The following is a 13,638-nucleotide window of genomic DNA, read 5'->3' as shown; positions in this document are numbered from 1 at the left end:
ACATTATAAGCTCGTTGAAGAAGAATACACACAGTCAATCCTGAAATGAAAACAAAAAAATGTTGGAGATCACAATGGGCCAAGCAGCAGCCATGAAGAAAATGCAAGTTAGCATTTCAAGTCTCGATTCCCTTTTATTCCTTCCCCTCTAACCTTAAACTGATGCCCTCTAGTCCTCGATTCCCCACTCTGGGAAAAAGACTGAGTGCATTCACTCAATCGTGAGAGTGCCTCTCATGATCTTATACACCTCTATAAGGTTACCCCCTCAGTCTCCTACACGCACAGAAGGAAGTCCTAGCTTGTTCGATTTCTCTCTATGACTCAGACCATTGGGTCCTGGCAACATCCTTGTAAATTTCTTCTGCACTATTCCCAGTTTAATAACATCCTTCCTATAACTAAGTGACCAAAACTGAATACAATATTCTAAGTGAGGCCCTGTATAACTGCAACATACATTTCCAACTTCTATACTGAATGCCTTGACTGATGGCCAGTGCGCCAAAACCATTCTTCACTGTCCTGTCAACCTGTGACTCCACTTTCAGAGAACTGTGAACTGGAACTCCAAGGTCCCTCTGTTACACTAAACTCCTTAAGGTCTTACCATTCACAATGAAACTCCTCCCTTGATTTGACTTTCCAAAATGCAAGACCTCATACTTATTTATATTAAACTCCATTTGCCATTTCTCAGTCCACTTCCCCAGGTGATCAATCTTCCTCACTGTCCATGGTACTGCCTATTTTAGTATTATCTGCTAACTTACCAATTATACCTTGTACATTCTTATCCAAATCACTAATATAGATAACAAACAGTAAGGAGCCCCAGCACTGACCCCTGAGGCACTCCACTAGTCACAGGCCTCCAGTCTAACAAACATTACCCTCTGCTTCTGACCATCAAACCAATTTTGTATCCAATTTGCCAGCTAGCCCTGGATTCCAGAGCAGTCTACCATGTGGAACCTTATCAAAAGCATCACCGAAATCCATACAAGTTATGTTTACTGTCCTGTTTTTGTCAACCTTTCTGGTCACTTCATGAAAGAACTCTAACAAATTTGCAAGGCATGATCTTCCACTCTCAAAGTCACACTGACTACTCCTAATCAAACCCTGTCTTTCTAAATGTATGTATTTAGAACATTTCAAAATCTTCTCAAGTAAATTACAAACACAGGTGCTAAAGTGACCTAGTAATAATTCCCAGGTTTTTCTTTGCAGCCCTTCTTGAATAATGGTATAACATTCGCTACTCTCGAGCCTTCCAGGACCTCACTCATGGCTAATGATGCTGCAAAAATATCAGCCAGTGCCCCTGCAATTTCTTCCCGAGCCTCTTTGCAGGGTTCCTGGATATATCTGGTCAGGACCAGGAGTTTTATCCACGTACATAAATTTAAATTCATCCAACACCTCCTCTATTGTGATATGGACTGTCCCCAAGATAGCAGCAGCCTTCATTTTTGCAGCAGTAGCAGCAGCGGTGAGAACGAGGGCCAGGGGGCTGCCTGAAGGTAAATTCCTCCTTTAATAACTTATCTCGTGAACAGGCAGAGCACACGCTGACCAGGAACAGACACAGGACTGCTGAGTAAGTGAGGTAATATATTTGGGTAGTTGCTTTACCTGAAACACTACTTAGGTTGTGTTTCCCACCCATCCTCCTCCTCTAATCAAAAAAAAGGTTTGTGTGCTGATTCGGTGAGGTTACTAGTTTTATCGCAAGTCTTTTTCGGAATTCAGAACAGTGGGAATGGATGTGAGGGCAGTTGCATGTTCCTCCTGTAGGATGTGAGCAGTAAGGGTCACCACTAGGATCCCCACTGACTTCATCCTCGGAAACTGTGTTAGGGAACTGGAGCTGGAGTTCGATGAATTTCGGATCATTTGGAAGGCAGAGGGGGTAATAAAGAGGAGTTATAGGGAGGTTGCCTCACCTCAGGTACTGGACAAATGTAGATGGGTTACAGTTAGGGAACGGAAAGGGAACAGGCAGGCAGTGCAGGGATCACCTGTTGCCATTCCGCTCAGCCAGGGAAAGCCAGAGTGGCCAGGTCTTTGGCACTAAGTCTGACTCTGTGGCTCAGAAGGGAAGCACGGAGCAGAGAATACACAAGTGCTAATGGTAGGAGACTCTATAGTTAGAGGAATGGACAGGAGATCTGTGAATGGGACTCTCGGAAGGTATGCTGCCTCCAAGGTGCCACAGTCCAGGAGGTCTCTGATCGAGTCTACAAGATTCTGAGGCGGGGGGATGGGGGGGGGGGGGGGGGGGGGGGGGGGGGGGAGGGGAGGGGTGAGCAACCAAAAGTCATGGTGAACCCAAAATGACATGGCTAGGAAAAGGGATGAGGATTGAAAGTGATTTCAGGGAGTTGGATTGGAAGCTAAAAAGCAGGATGAGCAGGGTAGTAATCTCAGGATTACTACCAGTGCCATGTACTAGTCAGAAGAGGAACAGGCAATGAGTGCAGCTAAACACCTGTCTACAGGGCTGGTGAAGGAGAGAGGGCTTCAGATACGTAGATCATTGGGGTACCTTCTGCAGAAGGTGGGACCTGTACATGAACGATGGATTGCACTTCAACTGGAGTGGCACCAATGTCTTGCACTGGAGATGGGCAAGAGCGCCTAGGGAGGGTTTAAACTAGTTTGGCAGGAGGGGGGGAACTAGAGATCAGAGGAGAGGGTATTGTTGAACAGGCTGAAATAGAATGCAGAGAGTCTGTCAGGAAGGATACACAGTTGGTAGGGCAAAGGGATGGGTTAAAGTGTGTCTGTTTCAATGCAAGGTGTCAGGAATAAGCATGATGAACTTAGAGCATGGATCAGTACTTGGAACTACAATGTTGTGGCCATAACGGAGACATGGATTTCACAGGGGTAGGAATGGTTGCTGGACGTTAAAGGGTTCAGATCTTTGAAAAAGAACAGGGAGGGGGTAAAAGAGGAGGGGAATAGCATTGCTAATTAGAGAGTCCAGAAAAGGAGGTTGTTGAGGAGGGTTTGTCCACTGAGTAAGCATGGGTGAAAGTCAATAATAGGAAAGGAGCAGTCAGCACCCACCCCACCAGCGGAGAGATGGACAGCAGATCTTGGAAAGATGCAGATTTAACAGAGTTTTGTTATGGGTGACTTCAACTTCCACTATAATGATTGAAACCTCCTTAGAGCAGTTGGTCTGGAGGGAGCAGATTTTGTCAAGTGTGTCCAGCAATGATTCCTGACTCAAAATGTAGATCGGCCAACTGGAGGGGGAGGCCGTATTAGATTTAGTGTTCGGCAACAGCCCAAGCCAGGTGTCAGATCTCTCGGTGGGAGAGTATTTCAGTGATAGTGACCACAACTGCCTCACCTTTGCTGTAGCCACGGAGAGGGATAGGAACAGACATTATGAGAAGGTACTTAACTGGGGGAGGGGAAATTATACTGCTATTAGACAGAAGCTGTGGAGTATAAGTTGGGAACAATTGTTCTACGGGAAATTCACAACAGAAATATGGAGGCTGTTTAAGGAGCACATGTTGCGAATGTTGGATAACTTTGTCCCACTAAGATAGGTAAGGTGTGGATGATAAGAGGAGCTTCTCGTCAAGAGGAAGAAGGAAGCTTACTTAAGGTCGAGGAAGCAAGGATCTGGCACAACTTTAGAGGATTACAGGGTAGATAGGAAAGAACTCAAAAATGGACTGAGGAGAGCAAGGAGAGGGCATTGAAAAGCTTTGATGGGAAGGATTAAGGAAAACCCAAAGGCATTCTACACTTACGTGAGGAATAATACAATTGTCAGGGAGAGGGTAGGGCTGGTCACGGAAAGCGGAGGGTATTGGGCCAGGAGTCTGAAGAGGTGGGGAGGCCCTAAATGAGTTTTTTGCTTCAGTATTCACTAGCAAGAGAGATCTTTTTGATGGGGAGAATGCTATGGACAGGTTAACAGGCTTCAACAGACTGATGTTAAGAAAGTGGATGTGCTGGAAATTCTGGGAAGCATCAAGACAGATAAGTCCCCAGGGCCAGACCAGATATATCAAAAGGTTTCTACCGGAAGTGAGGAATGAGATTGCGGTGCCTCTGGTGAGGATCTTTGCATCTTCACTTTCCACGGGAGTAGTACCGGCTGATTGGAGAGAGGTGAATGTTCTTCCTCAGATTGAGAAAGAGAAAAAAAGACATCCCTGGGAATTACAGACCAGTCAGACTTACATCTATGGTAAGCAAAGTCCTGGAAAGGATTCTCTGAAATAGTATTTATGAGTGTTTAGAAAAACATAGTTTGATTAAAGATAGTCAGCATGGCTTTGTGAAGGAGCAGGTCATGCCTCATAAGCCTTATTGAGTTATCTGAGATGCAACAAGACAAGTTAATGAAGGTCGAGCAGTAGATGTGGCACAAAGATTTCAGTAAGGCATTTGATAAGGTTCTCCACAGTAGGCTCATTCGGAAAGTTAGGAGGTATGGGATACGGGGAAATCCGGCTGTCTGAATACAGAATTGGCTGGACAAAAGAAGACAGAGATTGGTAGAAGATGGAAAGTATTCTGCCTAGAGGTTGGTGACCAGTGCTGTCCTGCAGGGATCTTCTCTTGGGCTTCTGCTCTTTACAGTTTTTATAAATGACTTGGATGAAGAAGTGGAAGGGTGGGTTCATAAGTTTGCCGATAACACAAAGGTCAATGGTGTTGTAGATGTTGTCGAGGGCTGCTGCAGGCTGCAACAAGACATTGACAGGATGCAGAGATAGGCTGAGAAATGGCAGATGGAGTTCTTGAGATCTCTGTTCTGGAGATATGGCTTTGAATCCCACAATGGCAAATGGTGAAATTTGAATTTCAAAACAAAAATCTAGAATTTTAAATAAATGTCTAATGCAAACATGCAATCGGCGCTGATTTTTATAAAAACCTCAGGTTCATTAATGTCCTTCAAGGAGGAAGATCTGTCCTACATGTGACTTCAGACCAGGCAACAAGGAATGGGCAATAAATACTGGCCTTGCCAGTGATGCCCACATCCCATGTCAGAAAAAAGGTTGCTGATCTCAAACTAATTCTCAATCTTCAAGGTTGGTTATGTGATGAATTTACATGCCAGGTTTGCTCAATGACAGAACTTGTGACATAGCTTACATCGAGATACCCATGACTGCACAGTTCGAGATCTCAACTCTGCGCAATTTATTCTTCCCCTCTCAATCTCATCCATTTAACTTTCCAAGCCTGTGGACAATACCCCTCTTCCACTGACACATTCGTCATGTTAGGGAATCCTTGTTTGCTTTTCTAGCTGTGCCAAATTATAATAAATGAGTCAAATATAAACTAGTTTGTGTGCTTTGACAGCCCTCAAAGGGCATCTGGCAGACAGCTTGTCAGTTTTACCAGCCCATTAAAAGTTGACATTGAAACAGATAAATCGTGAAAAGGAGCAAGATAAAGTTGCTCCAACTCCAGTAAGTGCCCAATGATTTTCAGTTACTCAAACATCTGGGATAACATTAATATACAAATGAAAGCCAATGATACTGTGGAAATACAGTGTGCTGGTGCACTGAAAGGGCACCTGATTCATTCAGGAAAGACACATAGCATGTAACAAACTTTTTTCACCATATCTGAAGAAAGATATGACCTGACAACAAATTAGGAAGAGTTCTATTTTATACAATATATGTATCAATGTGTCACATAAATCATGTGACAGAATGACTCCTCTAATTGGAACCTCAATATATTTATCAGACAAAAAGATCTCTGTACCTTTGAGTCCACAGCCATTAGGACACCAGCACTGTCTGTCTGTATTAGCGGCTGCTGAATATTCACCAAAGCTCCGGATTCAAACAGGTTAGTTGGGCTGAAAAAAAACAGAAAATAAGACTTCATAACGTGTATAACCTGATAAGAGTTCTCTATTCTACCTCCAAGTCTCACGTAACATCATAGTTAAGAAATATGATCTGACCACAGAAGACCAGTGAGAATGTGATGGATATGATCGCGTATATGGATGTTGTTGACAAGAAAGTCTGTAAAATTTCTGGTAAGGTCCAAATAGCAAATTATTAGCAAGATGGGTTCAGAGTGAGTCTTTATTTGGGATGAATGACAGGTTATAATGTAAGACATAGTGTGCAGAAAAATGGAGGAACTATCCATATTAGCAGACTATGACTCCTAGGAATCTGTACTGGGGCCTCATACTTTCACTATATTACTTAAAACCTTTTATTTGATATAGAGCACAGAAAAAGGCCCGTTAGCCCATCATGTCCAAACTGATCAAAAACCTGTTTTAATTCCATTTTCTTTTTACTTTTGGCATTGTAAGTGCATATTAAATACTCCTTAAATACTTTGAGGGCTTCTGCCTCTCCCACCCTCACTACAGACATTGAGTTCCAGATTCCTACCATCGTCTGGGTGAAAAGGTTTCTCATTACATGTCCTTTAAATCATCTGACCCTTACTTTAAATCAATTATGATGATGCTGTCACTTATCAAGCCATTTTGTCCTGTGCTTTTTGAAGAGAGGTTGCAAGGCAGAGGAACTGAGCTAGGAGAAAGTGAGGACTGCAGATGCTCAAGAGTCGGAGTTATTAAAGCACAGTGCTGGAGCAAGCACAGCACTTCAAGCATCTGAGGAACAAGAGAGTCGATGTTTTGGGTATAACCCTTCTTCAGGACTGAGCTGGCTAGTGCAGATCACTTTAATAAACAGCATAGAAGGCCTTGGTTTTTTTGTTAACCCCAAGGCCCATGGGTGTAGCCAGCTCTCACACATCAGGATTTCTGAGTAGCATCAGAAGCTACCGGGGTCTCAACAGAGTTGGAAGCTTCAGTGAATGTCTCCTGGCTGTTTCTCTCTGAATTTTCTCTTGATTTCATTTTTCTTCCTGACATGGGAGAATCTGTGTCTGAATTTTCCTTTTTGCCCAGGAGTGTGTTTAAGAAATGTTACTACATTAGAACAGTTAATTAGTTGCAGTTATTGTATCTATTATTCTGTTAAGTTTATCTAGATTCCTCTTTCTTCTGTTGTATTTTAACTACAGTGTTTAAATATATTGTATTTAGCTTAAACTTGAGTAGTTTGGCCAGTCTGGGACAGGCACTTCACATTTGCTTTTAAAATAAGTTCGGGTCTCGATTACCTTCTTAAAATATTTTGAGGGGTCTGGGCAGCTGTATAACACTGCATCCCCTGGTCAATGATCCCTCCATCAAGTGGAAATGTTTTTTCCTGTCTACCTGATCTATGGCCCTCAATTGTTTTTTAAATCAGTTGCTAGGATATGGACATCACTGACTGGCCAGCATTTTTATTGTCAGTCCCTAGTTGCCCCCTTGAGAAAGTGATGGTGAACTGCCTTCTTGAGCCACTGCAGTCCACATGCTTGTAGGTTAACTCACAATGCCCTTAGCGAGGGAATTCCAGGATTTTGACCCAGTGACAATGTAGGAACAGAGATATATTTCAAAGTCAGGATGGTCAGTGGCTTGGAGGGAAATTTGCAGGTGGCAGTGTTCCCATATATTCCCTTGTCCTTCCAGATGGAAGTGCCGATGTGTTTGGAAAATGCTTTCTCAAAGTTCTTTGGTGAATTTTTGTAGTGCATCTGGAAGATAGTACACGCTGCTTCTGGTGAGCATCAGTGGTGAAGAGACTAATACATCTGAATGTCCCCTCTCAATTTCCTCTGCACTCAGGAAAACAACTCCAATGTGCCTAATCGCTTTTCTTACTCAGAACTCTTCAGCTCAGGCAAAACTTTGATAAATCCCCTCTGCACTTTATAATGTGGATTCCAGATTGGACACAATACTCTAGCTGGGGCCTCAACAATACTTTATACAATTTCAGCATCACCTCCCTGCTCTTAAACACAATGCTTTGGCTAATAAAGACAAGTGTATCATATGCCTTTTTATCGAATTTAACCACGTGGGAAGATAGTGGAGGCTCAAAATCTTATAGCCTTTAAAAGATATTTAGCTGAGTATTTCAAACATCATAACATTCAAGTACATGGGACAAGTGCAGGAAATTGGGACTAGTGCATCTTTCATGGCAGTTATGTCAGTGCAGACTTGATGGGCCTTTTCTGCAATGTATGAATCTATGAACCTGCCCTGAACTTTATGGCGCTGGTATAAATGTACAAGGTCCTCTGATCCTTGGTGTTTCCCAGGGTTCGACCATTCATCATGTATTCTCTTGACTTGTTTGTCCTGCACAAGTGCATCACCTCACGTTTAGAGTCACAGTGCCCTGGAGCACAGAGACTGACCTTGAGCCCAAACAGATCCAAAGAAAATCTTTCTATGCAAACCCCAGTTCCCTGCACTTGTCCCATGTCCTTCTAATCCATTCCTATCCATATATTTGTCCAAATTCGTTCGAAATGTTAACGTACCCGCCTCAACCACTTCCGCTGGCAGCTCATTCGATACGCTTACCACGCTCAGTGTAAAGATGCTGCCCCTCAGGTTCCCTTTTATTCCCAACCTCAAACTGATGCCCTATAGTCCGCGATTTCCCAAGCATGGGGAAAACACGGAGTGTATTCACCCTATCCATGCCTCTCCTGATCTTATACACCTCTTAAGTTCTGCCCTCAGTCTAAAGAAAAAAGTCCTAGCTTGTCCAAGTTCTCTCTATAACTCAAGTCCATTGAGTCTGGGCAACATTCTTGTAAATTTCCTCTGCACTCGTTTTTTGAATAACATCTTTTCTATAACAAGGTGACCAAACTGAAAAGAATACTCCAAGTGGGACCTCACCAACGTCCTGTATAACTGCAACATAACTTCCCAACTTCTTTACTCAATGAGGCGAAAGTGAGGACTGCAGGTGCTGGAGATTAGAGTCGAAAGTGTGGTGCTGGAAAAGCACAGCAGGTCAGACAGCTTCCGAGGAGCAGAAAATCAACGTTTCGGGCAAAAGCCCTTCATTGGAATGAGGATTCCCATTTCCTGATGAAGCGCTTTTGCCGAAACGTTGATTTTCCTGCTCCTCGGATGCTGCCTGACCTGCTGTGCTTTTCCAGCACTACACTCTCTATTTCTTTTCTCAATGCCCTGACTGATGAAGGCCAGTGTGCCAAAAGCCTTCTTCCTGTCACTCCACCTTCTGAACTATGAACCTGAGCTTCGAGATCCTCTGTTCCAATGCACTCCTTAAGGCCCTATCATTCACCATGAAACTCCAACTTTGATTTGACTTTCCAAAATGCAAGGCCTCACACTTAGCTATATTAAACTCATACAACATAACAGCGCAGTACAGGCTCTTCAGCCCTCCATGTTGTACAGACCTGCAAAACCAATCTGAAGCCCATCTAACCTACACTATTCCACTTTCATCCATTTGTCTATCCAATGACCACTTAAATGCCCTTAAAGTTGGCGAGTTGCAGGCAGGCCATTCAATGCTCCTACTACTCTCCGAGTAAAGAAACTACCTCTGACATCTATCCTCTATCTATCATTCGGAGAAAGTGAGGACTGCAGATGCTGGAGATCAGAGCTTAAAAATGTGTTGCTGGAAAAGCGCAGCAGGCCAGGCAGCATCAAAGGAACAGGAGAATCAACTTTTCGGGCATAAGCCCTTCTTCAGGAAATCTTCAGATTTCCTGAAGAAGGGCTTATGCCCGAAATGTTGATTCTCCTGTTCCTTTGATGCTGCCTGGCCTGCTGCGCTTTTCCAGCAACACATTTTTAAGCTCTATCTATCACTCCTCAATTTAAAGCTTTGTCCACTCGTGCTAGCCAACGCCATCAGAGGGAAAAGGCTCTCACTGTCCACTCTATCCAACCCTCTGATTATCTTATATGTCTCAATTAAGTCACCGCTCAATCATCTTCTCTCATACTAAAACAGCCTCAAGTCCCTCAGCTTTTCCTCATAAGACCTTCCCTCCATACCAGGCAACATCCTAGTAAATCTCCTCTGAATCCTTTCCAAAGCTTCCACATCCTTGCTATATGGCCTTATGGGCAGCATGGTGGCTCAGTGGTAGCACTGCTACCTCACAGAGCCAGGGACCTGGGCTCGACTCTTGCCTCGGATGACTGTGTGGAGTTTGCACATTCTCCCCGTGGGTTTCCTCTGGGTGCTCCGGTTTCCTTCCACATTCAAAAGATGTGCAGGTCAGGTGAATTGGCCAAGCTAAATCATTCACAGTGTTAGGTGCATTAGTTAGGGGTAAATGTAGGGAAATGAGTCTGGGTAGGTTACTCTTCGGAGGGTTGGTGGGAACTTGCTGGGCCGAAGGACCGGTTTCCACATTGCAGAGAATCTAATCTCCCTATAATGCGGTCACCATAACCATACACAATACTCCAAGTGGAGCCACACCAGAATTTTGTACATTTGCAGCATGACCTCACGGCTCCAAAATTCAATCTCTCCAACAATAAAAGCTACCACACTATGTCTTCTTAACAATCCTATCAACCTGGGTGGCAACTTTCAGGGATCCATGTACATGAACACAGATCTTTCTGCTCATCTACACTACCAAGAATCTTACTATTAGTCTAGCACTCTATTCATGTTGCTCCTTCCAAAGTGAATCACCATTAAAGTCCATTTGCCACCTCTCAGCCCAGTTCTGCAGCTTATCTATGTCCCTCTGCAACCTACAATATCCTTCAGGACTATACACTATCTATTAACCTTGGTGTCATCCGCAAATGTACTAACCCATCCTTCTATGCCCTTGTCCAGGTCATTTATAAAAATGACAAGTAGCAATGGCACCAAAACAGATCGTTGCAGCACACCACTAGTAACTGAATGCCAGGATGAACATTTCCCATCAACCACCACTCTGTCTTCTTTCAGCGAGCCAATTTCTCATCCAAACCGCTAAATCACACTCAATCTCATACCTCCGTATTATGTGCAATAGCCTACCGTGGGGAACCTTATCAAATGCCTTACTGAAATCCATATACACCACATCAACTGCTTTACCCTCATCCACCTGTTTGGTCACCTTATCAAAGAACTCAATAAGGTTTGTGAGGCACGAACCACCCTTCACAAAACCATGTTGACTATCCCTAATCAGCTTATTCCTTTCTAGATGATTATAAATCCTCTCTCTTATAACCCTTTCCAACACTTTACCCACAACCGAAGTAAGGCTCACTGGTTGTCTCTTCTACACTTCTTGAACAAGGAACAACATTTGCTATCCTCCAGTTTTCCGGCACTTTTCTTGTAGACAATGATGACAAAGTTCAAAGCCAAAGGCTCTGCAATCTCCTCCCTGGCTTCCCTGAGAATCCTAGGGTAAATCTCAGCCAGTTCAGGGATTTCTCTATTTTCACTTTCCAGAATTGCTAATACCTCCTCCTTGTGAACTTCAATCCTATCCAGTCTAGCAACTGCAAACTCCATTTGCAATTTCTTGCCCCACTTCTCCAGCTGATCAAGCTACTGCTGCAATTTCTAATAACCTTCCTCACAGTCCACGATATACTGCTTATTTTAGTGTCATCTGCAAACTTACTAATCATGCTTTGAACACTCTCATCCAAATCACTGACATAGATAATACACATTAATAGGCCCAGAACAGACCCCTAAGGCACTCCACTAGACACAGGTAACCAGTCTAACAAACATCCCTCCACCATTACCCTCTGCTACCTACCATCAAGTCAATTTCATATCCAATTTGCTAGCTCGCCCTGGATTCCATTTGAACCAACCATCTAGAACAGTCTACCACGTGGAACCTTATCAAAGGCCTTACTGAAATCCATATAGACTACATCTACCATCCTGCCTCATCAACCTTCCTGGTCACTTCATCAATGAATTCTCACAAATTTGTGAGGCATGATCTCCCACTCACAAAGCCCTGCTGACTACTCCTAATCAAATACTGTCTTTCCAAATGGATGTTTATTTTATCTCTCAGAATCTTCTCAACCTACTTACCCGCCACAGACGTTAACCTTACTGGCCTATAATTCCCAGGCTTTTCTTTGCAGCCCTTCTTGAAGAATGGCACAACACTGGCTACTCTCCAGTCGTCCAGGACCTCACCTGTGGTTAACATTGATGCAAAAATATCAGCAAGGGCCCCTGCAATTTCTTCTCTAGCCTCTTGCAATGTTCTTAGATATAACTGGTCAGGACCAGGACATTTATCCACCATCATACATTCTAATACATCCAACACCTTCTCGACTGTGATACGGACTGTCCCCAAGATATCACCGCTAACTTCTCCAAGTTCCAAAATCTTCATGTCGTTCTCCATCATAAACCAGCAGAGAAACACTCATCGAGGACCTCGCCCAACTCCTGTGGTTCGACATACACATGTCCATTTTGGTCCCTGAGGAGTCCTATTCCCTCTCCAATTATTCTTTTACCTTTAAAAAAACTTTTAAAAAGTACCTCGTTGGAGGTATTCTCAGCCAACGCTATGATGTGCCCTCTTTTCGCCCTCCTGATTTCCTTCTTCAGTAAACTCCTGTATTCCCTATAAACCTCCAGGGATTTCTTTGATCCTCACTGGCTATACCTGAGCCACACTTCCTTCCTCTTTTCTGGTCAAGGCCTCAATATGTCTTGTCATCCAGGGTTCCTGCCAACCTTTCCCTTCACCCTCTCAGAAATATATAGACCTTGAACTCCAGCTATCTCACTTGTGAAGGCTTCTCACTTGTCAGAGGTCACTTTGCCTGCAAACAAACTACTCCAATCAACACCTGCAACCTCCTGTGTAATTCCATTGAAATTTGCCTTGCCCCAATTTAGGACTTGAATCTGTGGACAAGTCTTCTCCATCCCCATAACTATTTTAAAATTAATAAAACGATGGTCACTCATCCCAAAGTGCTCCCCAACATTCACCTCCATCCCCTGTCCTGCACTTTTGCCCAAGAGTAGGTCAAGGTTTGCCCCTTCCTGAATAGGACTCCCTACATAATGCTTGAGGAAACTTTCCTGAATGCACTTAACAAATATAAGCCTATCTAAGCCCTTAATTCTCTGGCAGTTTCAGTCTATGTCAGGAAAATTAAAATCTCTTACTATGACAACCCTATTAATCCTGCAAGTCTCCCCAGCCTCCCTGCTTATTTGTTCCTCTCATTCCCTTTGACTATTTGGGGGCTGATAGTACAACCCCAATTATGTCATCATCCCTTTCACATGTCATAGCTCCACCACAAAGCCTCACTGGATGCTCCTTCAGTTATTTCATCTCTGATTACTGCTGTGATACTCACCCTAATCAAAATGCAACATCCCCTCCCCTGTCGTGTCTAAAGCACCTGTATTCTGGCACATTCAGCTGTCAGTCCTGTCCCTCCCTTAGCCATGTTTCTGAAATGGCTATAATATCCCAATCCCAAATACCTATCCACATCTCGAGTTCATTGGTCTTACCTGTCAGCCTTTTGGCATTGAAATAAATGCAATTTAATCCAAAAGGCACTCTTTGCTCCCAGTCTTGTTCCAACCTGACTTGTCTCTTCAACTTACTTTTTCTAATTACTGTATCTCTTTGGAGCATTGCACCTGCCTCTCTCCTGTTGAGGATGCCAACCAACTGCCAGTTTAAACTCTCCCTTGCAGCACTAACAAACCGGGTCACCAA

At 43.6% G+C, this 13,638-nt stretch overlaps 1 protein-coding gene across 5 annotated transcripts in view; it reads right to left on the bottom strand.

Annotated features, from left to right (window-relative positions):
* LOC132822429 (nuclear receptor subfamily 2 group C member 2-like) overlaps positions 1 to 13,638 on the bottom strand; it is a 198,593-nt gene that overhangs the window by 93,253 nt on the left and 91,702 nt on the right. For all 5 annotated transcript variants that reach the window (XM_060835809.1, XM_060835811.1, XM_060835810.1 and 2 more), the window contains one exon: positions 5,770 to 5,866. In XM_060835809.1, coding sequence (XP_060691792.1) covers positions 5,770 to 5,866 — 97 coding nt within the window. The remainder of the gene's footprint in view (positions 1 to 5,769; positions 5,867 to 13,638) is intronic.

Source organism: Hemiscyllium ocellatum, chromosome 14, assembly GCF_020745735.1.
Source record: "Hemiscyllium ocellatum isolate sHemOce1 chromosome 14, sHemOce1.pat.X.cur, whole genome shotgun sequence".
Taxonomy (NCBI): Eukaryota; Metazoa; Chordata; class Chondrichthyes; order Orectolobiformes; family Hemiscylliidae; genus Hemiscyllium; species Hemiscyllium ocellatum.
The sequence above is the reverse complement of the archived record's forward strand: the minus strand, read 5'-3'. Positions and strand labels throughout refer to the sequence as shown.